Source organism: Dipodomys spectabilis, unplaced genomic scaffold, assembly GCF_019054845.1.
Source record: "Dipodomys spectabilis isolate Male_0828 unplaced genomic scaffold, ASM1905484v1 ptg000075l, whole genome shotgun sequence".
NCBI classification, from domain to species: domain Eukaryota; kingdom Metazoa; phylum Chordata; class Mammalia; order Rodentia; family Heteromyidae; genus Dipodomys; species Dipodomys spectabilis.
Genome location: NW_024870752.1, coordinates 12,905,001 through 12,928,064, shown reverse-complemented (window position 1 = coordinate 12,928,064; position 23,064 = coordinate 12,905,001). Strand labels below are relative to the sequence as shown.

Sequence of the window (23,064 nt, the reverse complement as noted above, 5' to 3'; positions counted from 1 at the left end):
CTGCCTCAGCCTCCCAAGAGCTGGGATTACAGGTGTGTACAGCATGCTGGCTCCTCTCACCCCTGTTTAATCTTCTATTTACCTAAATTTAGAAAAATAAAAAAAAACAGGGTTCCAGGCGTGACTCAGGTAATAAAGCCTAAATTCAAACCATTGTTCCACAAGCACATAAAAAAAATTAATAAAGTAATCAATAAATAAGCTCCCGAGTCATTCCTGAAATGTGGTAGAAGAAAAGCCAACGAATCAACCCACTGTCCTGGAGAACAGCAGGGCTTTGCAGCTCCTCGCTGCGGGCGTGGCCTGTGCCACGCGTGTGCCTGGCGCCCTCCAGGTCCCAGGCGGCACCAGGGGGGAGGTTTTAGCTCGGATGTGGTCAGAGTTGGAAGGTGGCGACTTCAGTCCCTGAAACATCTCCACTCTGGCTTTTCCTCCAACGCCTTCTGCTTACCCTTCCTGGAATCACAAGATTGTCGATGCCAATCAAGTCTTTCTTGAGCTCGTGCAGTTTCTGGAAATTCTCCATCTTGATCATGGTACTGTGCAGCTGGGCTACCATCTCCGTGATCTCTGCCAGCGCGGCTGCGGGAGGCAGGCGGCACAGGTGAGCGAAGCCGGGGCGCTTTCCCGCCCACCTCCAGCCCACCAGGCACTGCTAAACACGACCCTAAAAACTGCTAGCTGCAAACGCCAAGTGCTCCAGCTGACACACTTAGGCTTCTCTTTGCTTTCCCCCAAACCTCCCTCATGCCATGCGTGGAAGGGCCGAGTTTGCCCTTCTTGCTCTCTCTCTGGCTTCTTATCACAGCGTGCTGCATCTCCACCCTGGGGCCCACCCCCAGCTGGCTCCGTCTTTAGTTCCAACAGTGCCATCTGGTTTGGAAACAGCGGGCCAGGGTGGTCAAAAACATGGCTCGGTTTATGTTCCAAATGGCTTATGCCGCAGATGTGCAGCTCTGTGCAGGCTGTTTGGCCTCTCCGTCTCAGAAGTCCCGCATGTCAACTAGACTCCCCTGCCTCCAGCCAGGAGTGAAGATGCTGAGTTAATTTAGGTGGGCTGCTGACTATGGCGGCCAGCACATTATAAATGCCCAGGGGGTAATGAGGGAGACAATCAGGGCCCAGCCCAAGGAAGGGAACCAATTTCATCCATGAAGACCAAGGAGGCTTAAGTTTGAGGAAGCCCTGCCTGGCTTACTAGAGCTTCTTTGGGGTTCTCTCCAAGGAGAGGAAGCATGCTACATGGAATAAGGAATGGTAATGCCCAGGATGCCACATAATAGTGGATTATGAAAACGTCGATCATTAGCCAGGCGCCAGTGGCTGTCATCCTAGTTACTCAGGAGGCTGAGATCTGAGGATCACGGTTAAAGCCAGCCTGGGCTGTGAGACTCCTATCTCCAATAAACCACCAGAAAACCGGAAGTGGCGCTGTGGCTCAAGTGGTAGAGTGTCAGCTCAGGGACAGTGACTGGGCCCAGAGTTCAAGCCCCACAACGGAGAAAGAGAGAAAGAAAGAAAGGAAGGAAGACAGAAAGAAAGAAAGAAGGAAAGAAAGAGAGAAAAAAGTGTGTCAGAGGAGCAGATGTCCCAGGCAGTGTGCACCACTTCCCTTCCGCCCCCCCCCCCCCCCCCCCCCCCCCGCCCTGGGCTGTGCACGCCACCCCCCTCCCCCAACTCACCCCGGCAGTCCCTGAAGTCGGCATGGCTGGGCGGGTGGTGCTTGCACAGCCGCTCCAGCACCTGCTTGTAGTGCATGAGCCGGTGCAGCGGGCGCAGGAGGAAGGTGTTGAGCGGCAGGTAGCACACCTTCTGCATCTCAAAGTCTCGGCAGAAGTGCTCCAGCCGCCGCGAGCTCTTGATTGACGTCTCCAGCGCCTCCAACGCCTCGCTGTGCTTCCACAGGTGAGCCGACAGGTGCTAGGGGGTCGGGGGGGCGCAAGAGGAGGGCGGATCAGGGGCTCCACTCAGATGACAGGATGTGGATGAGGGTCACCTTCGCTCTCATTTCATCGCACTATAATTTCCTTAAAGTTCCTGCTTCTCTATACATTATTATTATTATTATCATTATTGGTTGTGGGGCCTGAAACTCTAGGCCTGGGCATTGTCCCTCAGCTCTTTAAGACTAGTGCTCTACCAATTGAGCCACAGCACTGCTTCCTGCTTTTTCTGCTTATGTGGTGCTGAGGAATCGAACCCAGGACCTCAGGCATGCAAGGCAAGCACTCTACTAATGAGCCACCTTCCCAGCCCCCTCCACACATTATTTAAATGAAATTGGGAATAAGAAGTCCAGTGAGATACTGAGCAGTCTCAACTACACATCCATTAGGAGACAGGAGAGCTGCGGAATGTATACTAGAGGCATAAATGACCTTTGCAAAATGAGACTGACAAAAATCCAGGGCTAATATGTGAAAAGGAACTCCTGACATCCTATGTCATTATAAGATGACAAATAGACCAGCACTGTTAAAAAAAAAAAGCCTCAAAAAGAGTTTTGTTTATTTTAAAAATATATTTGGGGCTGCTGGCACACACCTGTAGTCTCAACCCTTGGGAGGCTGAGGCAGGAGGATTATTAGTTCAAGGCCACCTACTGGTAACTGGGGTGTAGGCACTGACCCTACTCTACAGGGATGGTGGGAGACAGAAAGGGGGTAACAATTCTGTCACCCAGGAAGAGGGAAGATGGGGGGTTTGGGGACTAGATGCTTTGGGCTGGATGGGGGGGGGCGCAGGGTGGAGGGCTCCCCAGGACAAGGCAATGGCCGCCAGCTCCAACTCCTACTCTGCACCGCCTTCCAGGGAAGGCCGACTACTCTGGAAGCTCTCATCCAGCTGTGGGCACGGCCACGCCCCGTCCACAGCCAGAGCACGGCCAGGCCTCCTCCGGCAATGAGCTACCACACTATTCCCAGGGAACATTCTGGATTCTTTCTCTGAACCCATCGCCAAGTCCTACACACAAGATCTAGAAACATCACTGTGCTGTTTCATTCCCGAGCTCACGGACCCGTGCGGCCCGGCGTTCACCGCACTCCCTGCACTCAGTAGGCCGCTGCAGCGAACATGCTGAACGGCTGTCAAACCTGAAGACCTGTTCCCTCGGCCCTGCCAGCCTCAGTGCCCACCCAACACACTCCCTGAGCAACCTGCACACGTCCCTGTCAGGTTCCTGTACATGCCCCCTGCTTAGCTTCCCCCTAGGGTCTATATTCCAGGGCCTTCCCCTTGCCCACCTGCTGCTGCCAGCGTGTGCCCACGCTGCGAGTTTTCACATTTTGTTCACAATTAATTTTTATGCTGGTCCTAGGCTTGAATTCAGCACATGGCCACTATCCCTGAGCTTTTTTTTTTTGTTGTTCAAGGCTAGCACTCTACCACTTGAGGCATAGCCCCATTTCCTGTTTTTTGGTGATTCATTGGGGATAGAGTCTTCACAGACTTTCCTGCCTGAGCTGGCTTTGAACCCAATCCTCAGATCTCAGCCCCTCGAGTAGCTAGGATTACAGGTGTGAGCCACCAGTGCCCGGCCTAGATTTTATTTTGAAACATACATCCACAGCAGGCTGCAAAGAAATGTATAAGGAGTCACCGGGAACCTCTCCTCTGCACCCCCTCAACGGTGCCATCCTCCACAGCTAACGAGCACCAACCCTGGGACGTGAGCATTGGTACAGTCCACTCTGGTCACGTGTGCCTTCAGTATGTGCACACATGCGCATGCGCACATGTATGTGTGGGGATATACACATGGAGTCTGGATTTGCAAACGTGGATGTATCCATACTGCCAGGCATATGCGGTAATGCCTAGTCAATCTTGCTTGCGTGTGCTAATGAGCAGAGATGCTAGCGAAGGCGGGAGGACAGGGCAGCACTGCTTTCCTTGGCATGGCTTTTCAGGTGTCTAGGCTGTTTCTGGGATCTAGGCAGTTGGCAGGTAGGTATTACATTTGGATTAGAGACTACAGTTTGGGGCTCCCTGATTTTCAGGGGGGGGGCGGTCAATGCCCAGGGCCAAGCTCCCTGAGTCCTCCTGCAGCCCCAGCTCCCAGAAGACAACACGTGCCCAGTGCCAACTGCACACACTCTCCCAGTTCCTGGCTCCTGCAGGACATGTGAAAATGCAGGTAAGTGTGCAACCAGATGGGGTGGGTGGGGCAGGAAAGACACAGCAGCTGGATATCAGCCCTAGAGTCCTGGAAAAGAGTGCTAATCTCCAGAACCTTCTGCTGCTCCCCCTATGCTTTATGAAAAAGCAAACAACAACTAGCATAACCTAAGTCATTTCTCACACCAGCTCCTCCTCTCTTCTATCTTGATTTTGCTTGTGCACTGCTTAGTGCTATAAACACTCATGGCGGTGGCATGGTGCTGAAATGCTTGCAGGGCCTTAGACGCCTTGGTGTCCCAAATGCCCGCTCTCCTGCCCGGCTGGGGAAAAGCACTCGCTGTGCAGTAAGCAGGAGCTGGTGTGTTTTCAGGAGGCCTCTGTGCTGGTTGATAAAGGGTAGGTGGGAAAGCCCGGGGTGTATTGCTAAACGGGTCTGAGAAGGCATTGAAGGAGAGCTGGTCAATAGTAGGACACTGAGACTGTTCCCACGGGATGGGGGAACCTTGTCTGAAGGTTCCCCCATCTGAGCCTCCTTGACCCTCTACTAGGAGGCTGTGATCCCAGATAAGGGAAACAAGGTGAAAAAACAAAACCAGAAACAGGCTGAGAAGAAGTATGCAGCCTCTGAAGAGGTGTCTTATGGAAGGAGGCGTTTTGATGGCATCTCTTCCATTATTTCAATGGAAAAACACACCAGGATCCAATGACGTCAAAGAAGAGAGGGCCAGAGGGGAAAGGCCACATCCTGTGTGGATCCAACCATAGTACATTCTGGAAAAGGTGAGACTCCAGGGCTGGTGGAAGATTGGCACGGGAGGGAGGGGTGGAGAGTGTATAGACGAAGCACAGGGGATGTTTAAGGTAGGGAAACCCTTCTGCACACTCTCTTGTCATTATACATTTGTCAACACTCAGAATGAGTGAGGCTGGAGGCCAAGTATTGACCTTGCTTCATGAGAATGTATCAATATGGATTTATCAGTTTCAACAGCAAAATGTTAGTAAGAACGGAAACCCTGTGTTGAGGGAAGGAGGGAGTGGAAACTGTATTTAATGCTCAAGTTTTCTATAAACTTAAAACTGCTTATATATAATACTCACATATTTATTCTGCTATATATTATATGAAAGAAACCAAAATGATGGACTGAAAATGAAATGTGCACTCAACCAAAATATTTTTTTTTTTTTTTGCCAGTACTGAGGTTTGAACTCAGCATCTCACACTTGCTTTGTTGGTGATCTACCACTTGAGTCATGCCTCCAGCCTGGCTTTTTTTGATGATTATTTGGAGATGGAGTCAGATTTTTATGTCCAGGCTGGTTTCCAACAGTGATCTCCTGAATCACAGCCTTCCAGATAGCCAGGATTACAGGCAGGTGTGCACCTGGTTCAAACATGTTTTGTCTGCATCATTTACAAACAAAAAAATTGCCGGTGACTCATGCCTGTAGTCCTAGCTACTCAGCAGGCTGAGATCTGAGGATCATGATTCAAAGCCAGCCTAGACAGGAAAGTCTGTGAGATTCTTATCTCCAATAAACCACTAGAAAACCGGAAATGGAGGTGTGGTTCAAGCGGTAGAATGCTCGCCTTGAGCTGAAGAGTACAGGGACAGCACCCAAGCCCAGAGTTCAAGCCCCACTACTAACAAAAAAAAAAAAAAAAAAAATCACTACAAAATCTACTTATATAAAAAAATAACAGGAGTGCTGGGAAGGTGGCTCAGTGGTAGAGTGCTTGCCTTGCATGCCTGAGGCCCTGGGTTCGATTCCTCAGCACCACATAAGAAAAAAGAAAAAAGCCAGAAGTGGCTCTGTGGTCCAAGTGGCAGAGCGCTAGCCTTGAGCTGAAGAGCTGAGGGACAGCGCCCAGGCCCAGAGTTCAGGCCCCACGACCGGACCCCCCCTCCCCCCCCAAAAAAAAAAAACAGGTACTATTGCCTTGTGTTTGTTACCTAGTTACTTGGGAGGCTAGGAGTGGGAGGTTTCAAGGCTAGCCAGGGCAGAAAAGTCCAGGAGACCCCCTTTCAACCCATCTTGGTCCAGGCAAGGTCTGGGGCAGGAAATGAGAACTTATCTCAAAAATAACCTGTACAAGAAAGGGCTGGAGGCATGGCTCAGTGGTAGAATGCCTTTCTAAGAAGCAGGAGGTATTGAGTTCAAAGCCCAGTTCCAGAAAAGATTAAACCCATGTGTTTTATGTATGAACCAAACAACTAGGGTTTGCCTACCCTAATGTTATGTGGAAAGGCTGAAGAAGAGCTCACAGCAGCGTTCACCTCCACTGTGTCCTGCCAGGTGCAGGCAGCCAGGGGATGTATGCAGACAAGAAAGGGCTCCTGGGCCTGGGAACTCCCTTATCTACCCTCAGAGCAGCTCACCTTCATACCCTGGATATTCTTCAGCATGATGTCCCCGATTCTTTGGTGATCTCCTCTGATGTGAGCATTAGAGCGGCCTTCCCTGCCAAGGGAGAAACACAAAGCATTAGCAGGAACAAAGGGCAAAACACCAGCCATGATGTCCTCATCAATCACCCATCCGAAGGAGTCCTGGAAATGACCCCCTGACCTCCACTCTTCCCCCCCCCCCCCCCCCCCCCGCAGTGCAGAAACAATTTCTAATCCCTTTCGTTGAGTCTGACATTCTGTGTTCCATCCGCACTTGGGTGATTTGGGTATCATGAGGTCAGCATGAAGGTCACTTGAGGTCACTGGCTCAGAGTCTGTCCCATAGGTGGGCCCCAGGGGCCATCTGTAGGGAGCAGACTTAGCTCCCAAGAGACTTTAGCCTGCAGCAATCAACTGTCTGGAAAGCCCTTGAGAAGGAGAAAATAGAACTGAGGGTGAATGGGAGATCCATTCCCGGTGGGGAGATGACACAGGGCAGCGTGGCTGGCCAGATTCAGGGGGATGGGGCACATCAGGCACTGCCAGACCTGCGGCGGGTGGTAGATGGCAAAGTTGGTTGTGCTGTAGGGTGTAGATTCCTGTTTCCTACAGGAGATTGCTTTAGCGGATGGTGATGAGCCAGGGTTTGAACAGCAAAGAGAAAAAGAACAGTAGTAGTGAATATTTACTGAATGCTTCAGGCTGGGCGCTATGGTTCACGCCTGTAACTCTGACAACTCAAGAAGCTGAGCTAAGGTGCAGTCATGGTTCCAGGCCAGCCCAGGCATACATGCAAGAACCCTACCCAACCACTAGCGGAGTGCAGTGGCACACACCTATGGTCCCAGCTACATAGAAGGCTGAGGTGTGGAGCATCAGGGTTCAAAGCCAGCCTTGACAGAAAAGTCTGTGAGACGCCATCTCTACAGAAGAAGCTGGGTGTGGTGGCATAGGCCTGTTATCCCAGCTATACAAGCAGCCTAAAACAGGCATATTGCAGTGCAGGTGCATGCCTGGAGAAGTAAGCAAGACTCTCTCAAAAATAACTACTGCAGCCAGGCTATGGTGGCTCACACCTGTCATCCTAGCTATTTAGGAGGCTGAGATCTGAGGATCATGGTTGAAGCCAGCCTAGACAGGAACATCTATGAGACTCTTATCTACACTAAACCACCAAACAAAGCTGGAAGTAGAATTGTAACTCAAGAGGCAGAGTGCTAGCCTTGAGCACAAAAGCTCAGGGATAGCACCCAAGCTGTGAGTTCAAGCCCCAGGACTGGCCTAAAACCAACAAAATAGTGCAAAAAAGGGGCTGAGCTAGAGTCTGCCTAACAATTTTGAGGCCTTAAGCTTAAATTCCAGTACTGCCAAAGAAGAGCAATGGAGAGGGTTATTGTGATTGAAGTATAAAATACGCAATCTGATCGTTAATCACGAATGAAAGGACAATGAGACCGGCTGTGTGAGGGAAGTGGGGGCGGATGAAAGGGGGGGTGAGGGCAAGAAGTGTCAAAGAGGTTTATTTGCACGCATGAGAGCAGAACAATGAAATCTGCCACCATTGTTTTAAGAAGGGATGAGGGAGCACGGAGGGGCTGTGTTTGTTGGGGATATGGGGTGTGCATGTACAGAAATGTCTGTGAGCCCTACTACAACCAATTCATTCTAATAAAAAAATAGTACTGTTGGGCGCCGGTGGCTCATGCCTGTAATCCTAGCTACTCAAGAGGCTGACTGAGGATCATGGTTAAAGCCAGCCTGGGCAGGAAAGTCCGTGAGATTCTTATCTCTAATAAACCACTAGAAAACCGGAAGTGGTGCTGTGGCTCAAGCGGTAGAGCACTTGCCTTGAGCTGAAGAGTACAGGGACAGCGCCCAACACAACCGACAAAAAAAGAAAAGAAAAAGAAAGTACCATCACCACCACTCCAAAAAAAAAAAGTACTGACTTTTTCATGTTCCAGTATGCTAAGCACCTTATAAAGCATTTAATTCATGTGTAGCTCAGAGCAACCTCATTTGATAGCAAGGGAAACTGAGGCACAAAGAAACCAACTTGTCCAGTATCTGTCACCAGAAAGCAAGGAATTTGTTCTTTCTGGGTTCAATGGGCTGGTGTGTAAGTCAGTGCCCATATGCAAATGTTGATGTGCTAATTCAGCCAGTGATGAGAAAAGAACTTTCCAGAATAAAGCCATAAGTAGCCTCACTACTACCTTCAAACCAACTGTTCAGGTGAGCCAGAGGCTAACTCATGTGAAAAGGAATGACTTCAACAAAAGCAATAAAACCTAACACTCTGAGCCCCGGGGCTTCAAGCTAGCCGCAGGAGGGGACCTGGCGTGGGAACGGCGTGGGCAGGAGGGAGACAGCTTGGCGGATAGCAACAGAGCACCCCCAAACTTGCCTCGTGTTCACCCCCAAATCCTCAGCACCATTTATCCTACCGATTCCAGCATGACTGAGTTAAGTCATGTCATGGACGGAGGGCAGCCGGGCCTCCAAGGCCATGAGAACCCCTTTAAAACAAGAAGCAAAAGAAAAGAAGAGCGATCTTCCGCTCCCAGTGCCCCTCTTCTCTCCAGACCTGCTTGTCAATCATCTTCACTAGCTCCTGCCCCCTCCTCTGCCCTCCTCTTCCTCTCCCTCCCTCCCTCCCTTTCTGGAACACCATGACTGTACCACACAGCTCTCCCCTCTAAAGGGCGCCCCCGCAACTTGAGGGTGACTCAGTGCCACCCATCTCCACCAGGGGACTGGGCCCAACGGACACCCGATGGGTGGGAACAGGACTGTTATCTGGGATGGACGCACATTAGCTGGGGCGTGCCATCTGGCAGTACAGGTAAGAAAGGGCTTTAGCATAAAGGCCGTAACTGACTGCTTTTAATGACAGTGGTTTGGACTGAGTGGGGGAGAGGGAAGCAAGGTGGGCGTGGGGTGGTGTCCACGCGTGACAAGCACTTCCCATTGTCTGTCCTCTGCCCAAGACAGATGAAAAGCTGTAAGGCTGCAAGGGGGGGGGCAGGACACCAGTGGGAGCCACATTTCATTCATTCGCTTCCTCTGTTCTGTTGCCAACTATTTAGTACAAGAAAATCTGATGCTACAACAGGGCCCTTCCTTCCCAGAGCTACATGCGCTCCTTTACCATCTTCCCTTCTACAGCAGAGAGGGGTCACTCTGGGTGACGTCATATGCTGGGAAGGGGGCCTGTAGAGTACAACCACTCTCTCCCCTTCCCCCCTCCCTGCACTGCCAGCCCCAGGCAGAGACTGTGGCATTGGGACAAACCCAAATTCCTGCTGCTCCACATATGAATGCTTTCACACCCCACAGCCTCTACGTGCTGCCGCCACCAACCAACGTCCAAGGCTTTCGTTCTATGTCATGCAGCTAAAAGGTCATTTGTCATCAAGAGCAGGGAAGAGTAAGTAGAGCTCTTTCCTGACATCCTCCGGATGTCAGCCCCACAGGGAAAGTCCTTGTGTGGAGGGCGGGGCCACGCATCGGTCATTGTGTCATGACCACGGAGCAAGAGAGGAAAACCATGCACAGTCTATGAAGAAACTGCCCAGATGCTAGACTCTGACCCGTGCAACACGATGCATTCCGTCCAGGAGCAACTGTGCAGGATCCTGGCAGAGGATTGCAATACACACTCACATTGCATACACTCACATTCTGTGCACACATGCACACACTACACACCACATACATTTGCACACACTCTGCACACATACACGTGTTCAAATCAGCTGGCCTTGCTCAAACACTTCATTCATTCACCGCGGTGTAAGCTGCTTAGTGAGTTCTTGGGTGAGTCTCTGACCAGGCACCCCATTTCTGAGCCTCATTTTCCTTAAGAAGATGAGGGAGATTCTCATGGTCAAAGGAGAGAAGCTAAGTTTAGTTCTTAACAATGCTACAGAAACACACAGCGCTACTCTACCCAAACACTGCCCATTTTACCCATCTTACATCATTTTGTAGCTTCTCTGGGATCCTGATGCCAATTTCTTCCAAGGGGGAGGGTCTCACACACCCCCTGGGGAGCTGTGAGTAGAAGGCAGGCCAAGAGTCTCCTGTGTCCCCTGAACCCCTTCCCCTACTTGGTTTTAGTGGTACTGGGCTCTGTGCTCACTAGCCAGTCATTTACTACCAAGCCATGCCCCAGGCTCCTTTTGCATTGAGATTGTCTTGCCTTTTCCCTGGACCTGGACTGTGATTCTCCTATTTACACTTTCTACTGTTGCTGGGATGATGGGTGAGCCTCACCACATGTCCAGCTTCTTTCCATTGAGATGGGGTCTGGAACCATGATCTTCTAGATCACTTCCTCTTAGGTATTTGGGATTACAGGCACAACCACCAGTCCCAGCTATTACCAACCCCTCCTTTTAAGTCTTCATAGGCCTATCTGGCTGCCTGTTAGCACGGCGGGGGAGTGGTATGATTAGAATGAAAGTCCTACAAGAGCAGGGCCAAGCGTGCATGGTTCACAAAACACTGACATTTAGTAGGACACCATCCTAAAGATCTGTTGAATAAACCAAGGAAGATTCTTGTCAATTTAGCCGACTATGATTCATCCCAAATCTGTGGTGTATTTTTTTTTTTCTGAACAAAAAGAAATGAGGAATACATGGCTTCCCCAGGGTGGGTAGACTCCGTGTAAGGAAGGTTCTAGTCCACAGGACAGCTCCAGATGTGACTTCTGTGTTAGCAAGGTTTCTGCTCCTTTGTGTTGAAGGTTCTCACATTCTTAGAGCCTGGCTAACTGTCTCACCAACTCCTCTCTGGCATACATGGGGAGAGAGCCACGAATCCTTCCTTCCTTCTTTGCAAACGAAGAGGTCAATATTAGGAACTTTAGTTCCTATCCAGGGCCTCAGTCAGTGCTGACTGGTGTGGGGGCGATTCTCAATTGAGTGGAGGGGTGGGTGTATGGGTGCATGGGTGTGTGCACAGGGGTAGGCCTGGAGCTGGCTTCTTGTGTTTTGTGTGTGTGTGTGTGTGTGTGTGTGTGTGTGTGTGTGTGTGCCGATGCTGGGGCCTGAACTTAGGGCTTAGGTGCTGTCCCTGAGATTTTCTGCTCAAGGCTAGCACTCTACCACTATGAGCCACAGTGCCACTTCTGGTTTTCCGCTAGTTTAATTGGAGCTAAGAGTCTCATGTATTTTCCTGCCCAGGCTGGCTTCAAACCTTGATCCTCAGATCTCAGCCTCTGGTGTGAGCCACCAGCACCTGGCTAAGAAGCTGGTCTCTTTTAAGAGAGTATGTGAAGGGAAGTCAAAGAAAGAAATCCAGGAGAGTGCTGAGCAGGCCGTGTGCAGAGCAAGCACACAGGCGTGGGCACCACAATGTATGAGACACAACATAAAGTTGTGATAAAATACATCTACCATAAGACTGACCATATACAAGTGTGCAGTGACATCAAGTGCCGTCATGATGTGCAAAAGTTTCCATCTCCATCTCTAGAACATTCGCATCTTCCGAGACTGACACTGTCCCCATGACATTCCACCCTCCCCGCCACCCCCCCCACCCAGGCACCTCCACCCATCTGACAGTTTCAGATGGCACAGTGTTTGTCCCTTTATGCCTGTCTGGCTTAATGCATGGCTCAGAGCCTCCTTCCTTTGCAGAACCAAGTAATATTCCCTTGTGTACACGCATTATAGTGCATTCCTCTGTGTGCACAGAAGCGGACTCTGGATGTCTCTACCCAGAGGCTATGGGTCCAGACATACAAGCACTAGTTTGGGTCTTATCTCAAAATTCATTTGGGCATATACCTAGGAACAGAATGATTGAATCCTATGGAAATTGTTTAACTTTTGAGAAACCGCTACTATTTTGTCTTAATGATGTGCAACACAAGGACTTGAAGTGTCTAAGAGTAGTATTGCTTCTAGAAAGTACTATTGCTTCTAGAAAGATCTCTAGGGAGGGTAAAACACTTTGTGACACATTCAGACATTTAGACACAGAATGGCATGGCTTGTCTCTGCCCTGGTGGGGCCTCTGGGGCCAAAGATGTCGTGCTGGCATTGCCTACACACACAGCTCCTTCTGACCTGTGTGCGTTTACCCAGCCACCTGCCTCAGACCATCCTCGCCCAGCAGACCACTTCTCTGGTAGGACCCTCTGTCCTTGCACTTCTTTTCCATCCTCTGGTGGTGTCTGGGATCTCCCTGGGTGATTCTTGCTCTGCTATAATCTACCCTTATGGAAGGAGACTGGCAGGTGTCGAGAAGATTCAGTCTTGGCTCTCTTCTTCTCAATGCTATCTTCCTCAGAGACTTGGTTCTCCTTGAGGGCTTCCAAACTCGTACTTCTGGGTCTGGTCTTTCTCTAGCCTAAGATCAACATGTTCAACCTGTTTTTAATTTTTAATTTTGTTGGTTGTAGGGCTTGGACTCTGGGCCTGGGCGCTGTTGCTCAGCTCTTCAGCTCAAAGCTAGCGCTCTACCACTTGAGCCACAGTACCACTTCCAATTTTCTGAGTGGTTTATTGGAGATAAGAGTCTCATGGATTTTCCTGCCAGGGCTGGCTTTGAACTGTGATCCTCAGATCTCGGCCTCCTGAATAGCTAGGATTACAGGCTTAAGTTACCAACGCCCCACATGTTCACCTGTTTTGAGGATTTTTTTTTTCCTTTCTGTGCCAGTACTGGGGCTTGAACTCAGTGCCTGGATGTTGTCTCTTAGCTTTTTCACTCAAGAGTGGCATTCTACCACTTGAGCCAAAGCTTTACTTCTGGCTTTTTTGGTGTTTAATCGGGGATAAGAATCTCAGACTTTTCTGTCCCAATTGGTTTGGAACTGCAATCCTCAGATCTCAGCCTGAGTAGCTAGGATTACAAGTATGAGCCATCAGCATCTGATATATCTTGAGGACATTTTAAATGGACTCTGTCAGACTATTATGCCCCACGCAAGCATGTCCAGTCTCACGAGCTGGCTTCTTCCTTGCCACTTTCATCCTCTCTCTATTTCATGGCCATCGTTCTTGTTAGCCGCATTCAAAACTCCAAATGGTCTCTGCATCATCCCATGTCATCTAAACATCCCATCTGTCCGGTCCTGTGGCTGGGTTTGACCTGGTTTCCCAAGAGAAGCGCTCATGTAGCTGGTTCTCTTCAAACACTGTGTGCACAATATACAACACACATTCTCCCATATGACTGCTCACTGTCAAACGCTCCCTCCTGCTTGTCTGCACACTGTACGATCCACCAGGCCCTGGATCAAAGCAGGCTGCCCGGATCCTCGAGGACACCCAGCACCCACCAGGCACCTCAGGTCCAGCAGAGCGCAATGCCCAAGGTTGATGGTGAGTGGCTAGATCCTCCTAATGCGTTTGAACAGCTGAGTAAACAGTCCTTTGCTTTCACAAAACAAACAAAAAAAACACAAAAAACCATTCTTCTACCTTTTAGAACCCACCAAACCAGTTTCCTTGTTTTTGAAGGGGTAGCTATGTTGGCCTTTGCTAGCATAAAACAGGCCTTGCACATCTGCTCAGGTGTGTTTACAGGGAGGCAACTGACATTTGGAAAGGGGCAGGTGTGTTTACCAAACCAGGGTGAGGCCTAATCATTCCAGAAACCTTCTTGATACTTGTGTCTTAGGATTTCCCATAATTGTTAGAACCACATTCAAGCATATCCGAGCACATTCCAGCACATTCCAGTAGGACTGCAGGGAGAAATCAGGTGCCCGCTTCATCTGTGTACCATATTTGGGAAACTTTTGGTACAGGGCAAATTTTAGATTTACTTCTATTAGCAATAATAATTGAAAATAGTAGCATTGGATAAAAATCTGGAGTTTGGTTAACAGCAGAGTCCAATGTTGCTTTTCTCATTTTGACCCAAAACTGGAGAGGTAAAATTCTAGAGAAAAAGGTGGTAAGGAATATATAAAAGTCTATCTACCATCCTGGAAACTTTTGTCAAAATCAAAAGTTATCTCAAAAGTTAATTTTTTTAAAGTAGTCTGTTTCCCCCTTTTTAATGCGGGGCACGGTACAAGCCCTTCAGGAACACTATCTCGTTCAGTGGGAGAGCCGTACTGTGATGTAGACTTGAGTCCACAGATGAGGAGATGAGACACATCCACTGACAGCAAAATATACATTGGAGGAGGCAGCTGAACTCTGATTCTCTGCCTCTCTGCACGTGTGTGCATGCATGTGTGTGTGTGTGTGTGTGTGTGCGCGCGCGCGCGTGCGCATGCGTGTGTGTGTGGGGGGGGGGGGGGTGCTGGGGATTAAACACAGGACTTTGTGAATGGCAGGCTAGGTAAGTGTTCTGCTATTGAGCAACCAGATTAAGGTCTGAACCATTCCAACTCCTGAGAGCCAGCCTTTGTTTCTCATGCTGTAACAATACAAACAAAAGAACAGCTGGGCACCAGAGGCTCCTGCTTATAATCCTTGTTACTCAGGAGGCTGAGATCCTTGATCCTTTAACAAGGAATTTTGGAGTACTACTATCCCAATTCAAACCATAGCATTCATTCATTCATTATCCTATCTATTCCTTCAAGGTTGGGGAATAAAGAAGATTTTGCTAGCCAGTATGAGATATGCCAACTAAAGAATTCTAGAATCTGAGATTTGCAAGGGATACTTGTACTTATTTATTTTTGATTATGGGGCTTGAACCTTGGGCCTGGGTGCTGTCCCTCAGCTCTTCAGCTCAAGACTAGCGCTCTACCACTTGAGCCACAGCGCTACTTCTGGTTTTCTGATGTTTTGTTTTTTGTTTTTTTTTGGGGGGGGGTCCGGTCTTGGGGCCTGAGCTCTGGGCCTGGGCGCTGTCCCTCAGCTCTTCAGCTCAAGGTTAGCTCTCTACCACTTGAGCCACATCACCACTTCCGTTTTTTTTTTCTTTTTACATTATGTGGTGCTGAGGAATCGAACCCAGGGCCTCATGCATGCAAGGCAAGCGCTCTACCACTGAGCCACCTTCCCAGCCCCTTCTGATGGTTTTTATTGGAGAGTCTCACAGACTTTCCTGCCTGGGCTGGCTTTGAACTGCGATGCTCAGATCTCAGCGTCCTGAGTAGCTAGGATGACATGTGTGAGCCCCCAGCACCGGCCTACTTGTATTTTAAAACTACAGATTTCTGTCTCAACACCCAAGTTCTGACTAAGGAAGGCTGAATAGGGCCAGCAGTCTGCATTTTGAGGTTCTCTCTCCCTCAACGTACCCCTCATTCTCTTCCAGGTGGGGAGTTTCACACCCTAGACAAAAACCTTCTGGAAACAGGCAGCGGCCCTTTGCTGCACAACCCCCAGCGTGGCCTCTTTGTGGAAGCTGCCCTAAAGTGTGAGCATGGTGAGACAGCATTGCGTCCCTCCTGTCTCCGTTCTCCACTGTTATACACGCTGACAGGGCTACAAAGATGCCAGCACGAGCAGCTCTGGGCTTCTAGAAGAGTGGTCTCAGGCCGTGCTGAGCTAGATCTGATGGCCAGAGACAAAGTGTGAGACTTTCCCTAGAGGTGTTTGGGGGATGCCTTTTACCTTTTTTTTTTTTTTTTTTTTTTTTTTTTGGGTCCGGTCGTGGGGCCTGAACTCTGGGCCTAGGCGCTGTCCCTCAGTTCTTCAGCTCAAGGCTAGCGCTCTACCACTTGAGCCACAGCGCCACTTCCGGCTTTTTTCTTTTTGCTTATGTGGTGCTGGGAATCGAACCCAGGGCCTCAGGCATGCAAGGCAAGCGCTCTACCACTGAGCTACCTTCCCAGCCCCGCCTTTTACCTTTTTATCAGGCAAGATGGCAACCCACAAAATGTTGCTGGTAAAGCATGGGAAGTTAAAGTTAGATTTTTCATACATTTTTTTTTGGTCGGTCACAGGGCTTGAACTCTGGGCCTGGGCACTGTCCCTCAGCTCTTCAGCTTAAGGTAAGCGCTCTACCACTTGAGCCACAGCGCCATTTCCAGTTTTCTGAGTGGTTTACTGGAGATTAGAGTTTTACAGAGTTTCTTGCCCAAGCTGGCTTTGAACCACGATCCTCAGATCTCAGCTTCCTGAGTAGCTAGGATTATAGGCCTGAGCCTGGATTTCAGACATTTTAATTTTGAAAGGATATATTTATTTTGACATTGTCAATACTCAGAGTCTCATTGAAGTGGCTATATATACTATGTATGTATGTATGTATGTAAATACACACACACACACACACACACACACACACACACACACACACACACACACACACTTTTTTCTTCCCTATTTTCCAGCAAGGCTGACTTTGTTCCTATTATTTCTCAATTGTGGCTGTAATCTCCCCCTAAGGCCTGCCAGCTCATTCTCTAAAGGGACGGACAAGTGCATACGAATTATCCTCCAGCTACTAAAAAAAAAAAATGTACAGGACCAGATGCCACTTGGGGAATCACAGAGAGCTGGCCCAGCCCTAGCTCGCCAACATGACAAACAGGAGAGCGGCTCTGCTCTTCTACTCAGCGGAAGCTTGAAGGCTGTGGGCGCGGCCGCCTCAGGCCCCACGTGTAAGCACTCTCCCTTGTGAGGACGCACCGTATAGGATCCACTGCTGCCGGAAGCAAAGCAGCTTTTTCTTCTCCCCGCCCCCCTCCCTGTTTTCCAAAGGCTCTGCTTAGAGACAATCAAACCCCAGGTGCCTGTCTACCTGTAACTTATCCTTTAAAAGTCCCATGAGAGTTTTCTGCAAAAGGAATCTATTTTAGGTAAGGTTACATTGGATTTTGCATTCTATAGTGTACCGAATTTTTCCAGATGTTTTTTGCACCTCTCTCCTCATCTCTCAGGTTATTATTTGGTACTTAATGGATAAGTGGCTTCTTTTTCTCCTCCTTCTCCTTCTCCTGTTCCTCTTCCCTTTCCTCCCACTCCTCATTATTGTTATTATTATTTTCTTTCTGTGTGCTGGGCAAGAGTACACTCTCACTTGCCCCATAGCCCCAAGTGCAACTTAACAGTATTTTTAACCCATCAGCCAACGGTGGGCATGTAATTATTTCTAATATTTTAACTCTGTGTCAGATGTCTTTGCTCATGACATTTTACATGGTAAAATATATTGTTAGCGAAATGAGTCCCTTCCCAGAGCTTAGTCCACTCCTTTCCTTCGCCACAGCTTGGCATGCTCCCTTTCCTAGGCAACACCAGGCCCATGTAGTAAAGGCAGTAAATAATCAGCCTCCAACCCCCTTTACCTTGGGATGGCACTTCTCTGGGCAGCTACCACCATACAAGGCAACAAGAGCCCCTTAGAGTGACCTTCAGGTCTGGGCAGCTGCAGGACCCTTATCTACCATTTGGATAGCAGCCATAAATCCTAGTCCAACATGATGAAGCCCCTGGCTTGTATAGGCTATATAGGTCACCCCAGACAATAGCCAGTGCTTCTTCTCATTCCTCCCTTGTGAGAAGGAGTCTTGCCGGCCCCCTTTCCCCGGCAATAAACCTTTCTTTGTTCTCTGTACCTGGATGTCTATGTGGTTCTCTGGCAAAGTCTAATTAATCTTAATATCCTATCATATATCCTATGACAAATCAAGGTGGATGTGTGTGCCCTGCAGATGGCTTTGTATTGTTCAAAGCCCTTCTGAAACACTATTAAGTAGAATTCAGAAAATACCTGAAGACATATGTAATGCATAAATGATTGTTAGACAAGTAACAACACCTCACCGGGCCTTCCTATGCTTTTACCCCACTGCCTCTCTGAAAGAAACTTTTATTTTGTGACAGTTATATAATTGTTGCCACAAAAATGCATTTGAGGAATTATAAGCTAAAGGGAAGTCAAGTGAACATGAGATCCAAGCACACGTAGAATTAACTAGAATAAAATACGAGCTTCTCTTAAGCCAGTTTCTTGCCTTTCATCTTTGCTCCTGCCGGCTGCATGAAGCAACACAACTGTTCATATCGCTACTCACCACAGCGCAAGTCGCTGTTCGATTTCCTTGAGGAAATTGGTATGAAATTTGTGCAAAGGCTCGAAGTTTGGGAAGATGAGACTTTTCAGTGTGTCGGGCATGGCGTCATCTTTGCTTGCGGCACTCTGGAACCACTGGGAGTGAACAGAAGACAACTCCGTGAAGATAACTGACGGACCTGGCATCTCTGCCCAAGATTCTCAGCATTTCAGGGTGCCAGGCCTCGCTGCCCTCCATGCCTCATCCAATGGGAAAAGCACCCTTCTCTGTCAGATGGTTTTCTGAAAGTTGTTACCCACGGATTGTTCATTTGAGACAAGACAAATCTCTTAGATAGGCAACTCCGTGGACCCAAACCTTCGTCTTGGCCATGTCATTAGAGAGCTCCTGCTCCTTTGTTTGTGATTGTGAACAGCCTTTATAATGACTGCCATTTCTAAATGCTGAGCACAAAGGGGGCATCACAGCACACTGTACTACCTGTACTGAGCCCCTCAGGTCACTGTGTGGCCCTAAAATAGATCCTTTTGTACCTTCTAAGGGCCAACACAGGGCTCCATCCAGGAGGGACTGAGGCAATGAGTCTGGTGGTCTGCCTTACCAGCTGGCTCTTTCCCACAGTCCTGGGGCCAAAGTCCCCTACAGGGCCCTGCCCTGCCCTGACTGGTTCTAGCGGAGGATGCTGCTGACTATAATCAAGTCAGTCTGCTCCATGCTCTGCTGACAAGGCTCACCGTAACACTCACAGATAAAACGAGTTTCCTGCTCGTTCTGAGGTCTCCCTCGAGCAAAAATAAGCAGTTACACCTTGACAAGAGCAAAATAGAATGTTCTGGATCAGTGCATGCAGGCAGTAAAATGCTTAATTTGAATGTGCTCTGCCTTAGGTGCCTCTTTCTCTCACACTTAAAGCCATAATTATAAAAATTTTTAGAGCGTATTTCGAATTAAATGTACTACAGGCATTTAATTTCTATAACCCCAGACCAGAATTCTTTCGATTGAAGTCAGAGAAGCTAATATTTAATTAGCTCTGGCTTCTCTGTGCAAGCTGGGTATGAGTTCAGATGGATTATGTAATTTCATGTGTTAGGAGAAAGAAGATTCATACCAAAGTGAGGACTTCCAGATCCTTCAGATACGTGCGCTCAGTGGTGGAAACTTCTTTAGCAATGAAGTACGCCTTGTCGGTTGGAAATCGCTGAAAAAAAATCAAGACACGACAATCATTTTTGGGTAGAAATCTCTGAGAATGTCCTGATTATAAAAGAAAGTCTGGTGACTCATGTCTGTCATCCTAGCTACTCAGGAGGCTGAGGTTTGAGGATTGAGATTCCAAAGCCAGCCCAGACAGGAGAGCTGCCCAGATTCTTATCTCCAATTAGTCAGTAAGCAGCCAGCAGTGGAGCTAAGGCTCAAGTGGCAGACCAGCCTTGTGTAAAAAACACGTAAGGGACAGAGCCTGGACCCTGAGTTCAAGCCCCAGTACTGGCAAAAACAAAAAAAGTCTTGAGTTAAGTGATATGTGACTAAGTTAGGAAGGATCTTTTGTTGGTATCAAGATTAAATAAACTCTCATTTATTGTCCTATCTAGGCTAGAGGATCTAGGATGAAAGAATGGGTTTCCTCATTGTGGACAAGGGCTGGGAGGGCTCTCCTCCTAACCACCACCATCTCCTGGGGGCCTCGAATCCTTAAGGCACCCCACAAAAAGACCAAGTCGGCCTCTCTGAGCCACGGGCTAGAGATGTTGGTGTTGGTGAAGTTTCATGAAACGGAAGTTGCAGTGTTCCTGGGACACCCGAGGTGGGTGGGTTGAAATCAGCCGACCATACCACTGTGACCCAATTCCCTGAACCCTAGCAGTCAGAGAGCAGGCCAGCCACCCAGGATGCTTTTCCCACTGGCTGCCATCTTGCTTACTTCCTGTAAAAATCCACCCCATTCTAGCTCTTGATATATACACGGACCTGGAACGAGAGCCCGAACAAACATGGACCTGGAGGTCCATGGCAGCATTAGCCACAAGAGCAAGACGTGGGAACGTCCTAGCTGCCCCCTGCCGATGAATGGATAAGAGAATATAGCCCACCCATGCAATGGAATATTACGCAGCCTCGCAAAGGAGGGCATTCTGGCCCAGACTAAGATGGCTATGAACTCTGAGAGCTTTATGCTAATGTAATAAGCCAGTCACAAAAATGCTTTCTGACTCTATTTATACGAGGTCCCTAGAATAACTAAACTCATAAAGATAGAAGGTAGAAGAAGCTGTGAGGGGCTGGGGGAATGAGTGTCTGTTAGGGAGGATGGAAGTTTTGCAATAATAAGAAGGGCACTTCCAAGTAGTACACTTTTTTTTTTTTTGGTCTTGTGTACATACACACACACACACATACATGCACGCATGCACGCACGCACGCACACACACACACACACACACACACACACACACACACACAGCCCAAGACCCTGCCAGCACCTTTCTCCGGCCCTCTTCTTCATCATCGGTTCTGGGGCAGGCCTGGTCGTTCAGCAGCGGGCTGATCAAGGGAGAGGCCTGCTTGGTGTCAGGGCTCAGGTTTGGAGACAAGCTGGCGTTGGCGGGGACAGCTCCTCCCTGAGAGTTGACGGACAGCTCTGAAAGGTGGGGGCTACCTGTCACGGAGCCTGTTTGGGGATGAGAAGTTTCAAAGAAAATAGTAATTCCTTTGGGGACTTCATTTCTATTTACAACTTTCACCTCTGCAAATCTTGACAGCCTTAACCACCGCGTGGCAAAGTTCATGCATTCAGTATTTTCTAGCTTTTTTTCCCAAGTTGCAGTTGCTTTAGTTAAGTACAAGGAAGGACCAAATGATGCATCATTCAATGGAGCAGCCTCAGTTACAGAATTACGGGTAAGATGAAGAAGCCTGAACAAATGATGAGGATAGCTTCAAAGCATTGCAACACCTGCGCTCCTATTTTTCTCTCCTAACTACTGCTTTTGCACCTAAGACACAGTATCTACATCACAATGAGACAAGGAAAAATGATTAGGGTAAATAGAACTAAACTAACAGGAATCTAAGCGACATACTACACCTTATCACAATGGGTCACAGCTAACATACAGGTCAAGCAACTAGCTCCCCACTCTACAAAGAACAGAAGCAAGCTTATTGTACCTGGCGATGTCCGTGTCTGCCACTGTGTGGGACAGAAACACTAGCATCACATTACATGCAACGGTGGTCATTTAAAAATGCAAGCTGGAGATCACCAGAATATCAGTTTCCCTTTGAGTCAAAAATGACAGGTAGTAAATTAGTTCCCCAAAATGGATAGCGTATTTGATAGTATAAAAATATACATATTACCCATAAAAAGGCAGCCACAGGAGAAGACACGTACAGGGCACGCATTGCCAATATAAAATTGCAAATATCCATACCCCCAGCCCATTAAGGTGCCAAACGGTACCTCCTAATGACAAAGACAAAATAGACCTACTCCCTTGTTTGTCTTGACCTAATACATTTATAGTTCTAGTGCAGATTTGTTAGGGCTGATAGCAGGTACACAGTTACCATAGTAACGACAGACAACGTCAGTACTTCTTTCATTTTCAGGCTCATGGCTACTCGGCGCGCTGTTAAGGATCTCCAAGGAAAAGGTGAAATGCAATTTCCTGAGGCATTCCCATCTCCCTGACCCTCTATCCTCTCCCGCCGTCGCTACTCAGATGCGTTTTGAAAATGGCAAGACTCAGCAGCCTAGGAAGGGGCTGATAAAGCAAGGGGAGTAGATTTGATCCCAGTAGGACCTGACCATGGAGAAACCACCACCAGCCTCACCCTGCTCCCAGGTCGACCAGTTATCTGCGTCACCAAGGCAGGGGTGAAAAGCCACTGCACCCAGAAAACCACAAAGCGGATGTCCTGCCCACTGATAATTGGTCAGTCCTGTGCTCCTTGAATGAGAAGAGTAGAAATTGTGAGGGGGGGGGGAGCAAGCATCAACAAAGTTTTGTGTTTGTTAAAATACCTCATATTTCACTGAAATGAAGTCCTGGTGTTAGATAAAGACCCAATCACCCCACACAACCACCAGACCCAGTTAACCCCGGAGAAAAAGGCCAGAAATTGCTTCACAAATGTCAATTTTATTGACACTAGTGCACAATTGAATACAATAATTGTGAAAGAATCGGAAGTTGTCAAATAGAAATAGTGACAATATATTATTAGGACTATAATTATTTCAAGGTACTAGACTATTCTTTTTTTAAAAAAAAAGAATCACAAGGAGAAAAAATCACTACAAATGAGAATTAGAAAAGAGAAATTCTGGCAGTTTGTCTACAGATTAAAACATTTCATGCATTTGTGAGCTGCTGTTTAAGGGTCACTATTTGTCCACCAATAATCTAGCAAAACGTGGGGCTTACCGTTGGCTCTCAGGCAGTGTGCAAGACAGGGTGAGGCAGTTATAAGTGAGAACGTGCTGGGCCTTCAGTCTGCAGTGTCATGGACCATTTGAGAGAGTTGGAGCCAAGAACAAAAGGTTGTTAGAGGAGGCTAGCTTGAAGGGGTAGTGTGGAAGGAAAGATTCAC

At 48.4% G+C, this 23,064-nt stretch overlaps 1 protein-coding gene across 1 annotated transcript in view; it reads right to left on the bottom strand.

Moving 5' to 3' along the window:
* Farp1 (FERM, ARH/RhoGEF and pleckstrin domain protein 1) overlaps window positions 1-23,064 on the bottom strand; it is a 233,550-nt gene that overhangs the window by 11,825 nt on the left and 198,661 nt on the right. Inside the window, exons 14-19 of the mRNA XM_042682639.1 lie at window positions 20,949-21,136; window positions 19,577-19,666; window positions 18,466-18,599; window positions 6,507-6,588; window positions 1,683-1,920; window positions 452-582 (exon numbers count right to left, since the gene is read on the bottom strand). Coding sequence (XP_042538573.1) covers window positions 452-582; window positions 1,683-1,920; window positions 6,507-6,588; window positions 18,466-18,599; window positions 19,577-19,666; window positions 20,949-21,136 — 863 coding nt within the window. The remainder of the gene's footprint in view (window positions 1-451; window positions 583-1,682; window positions 1,921-6,506; window positions 6,589-18,465; window positions 18,600-19,576; window positions 19,667-20,948; window positions 21,137-23,064) is intronic.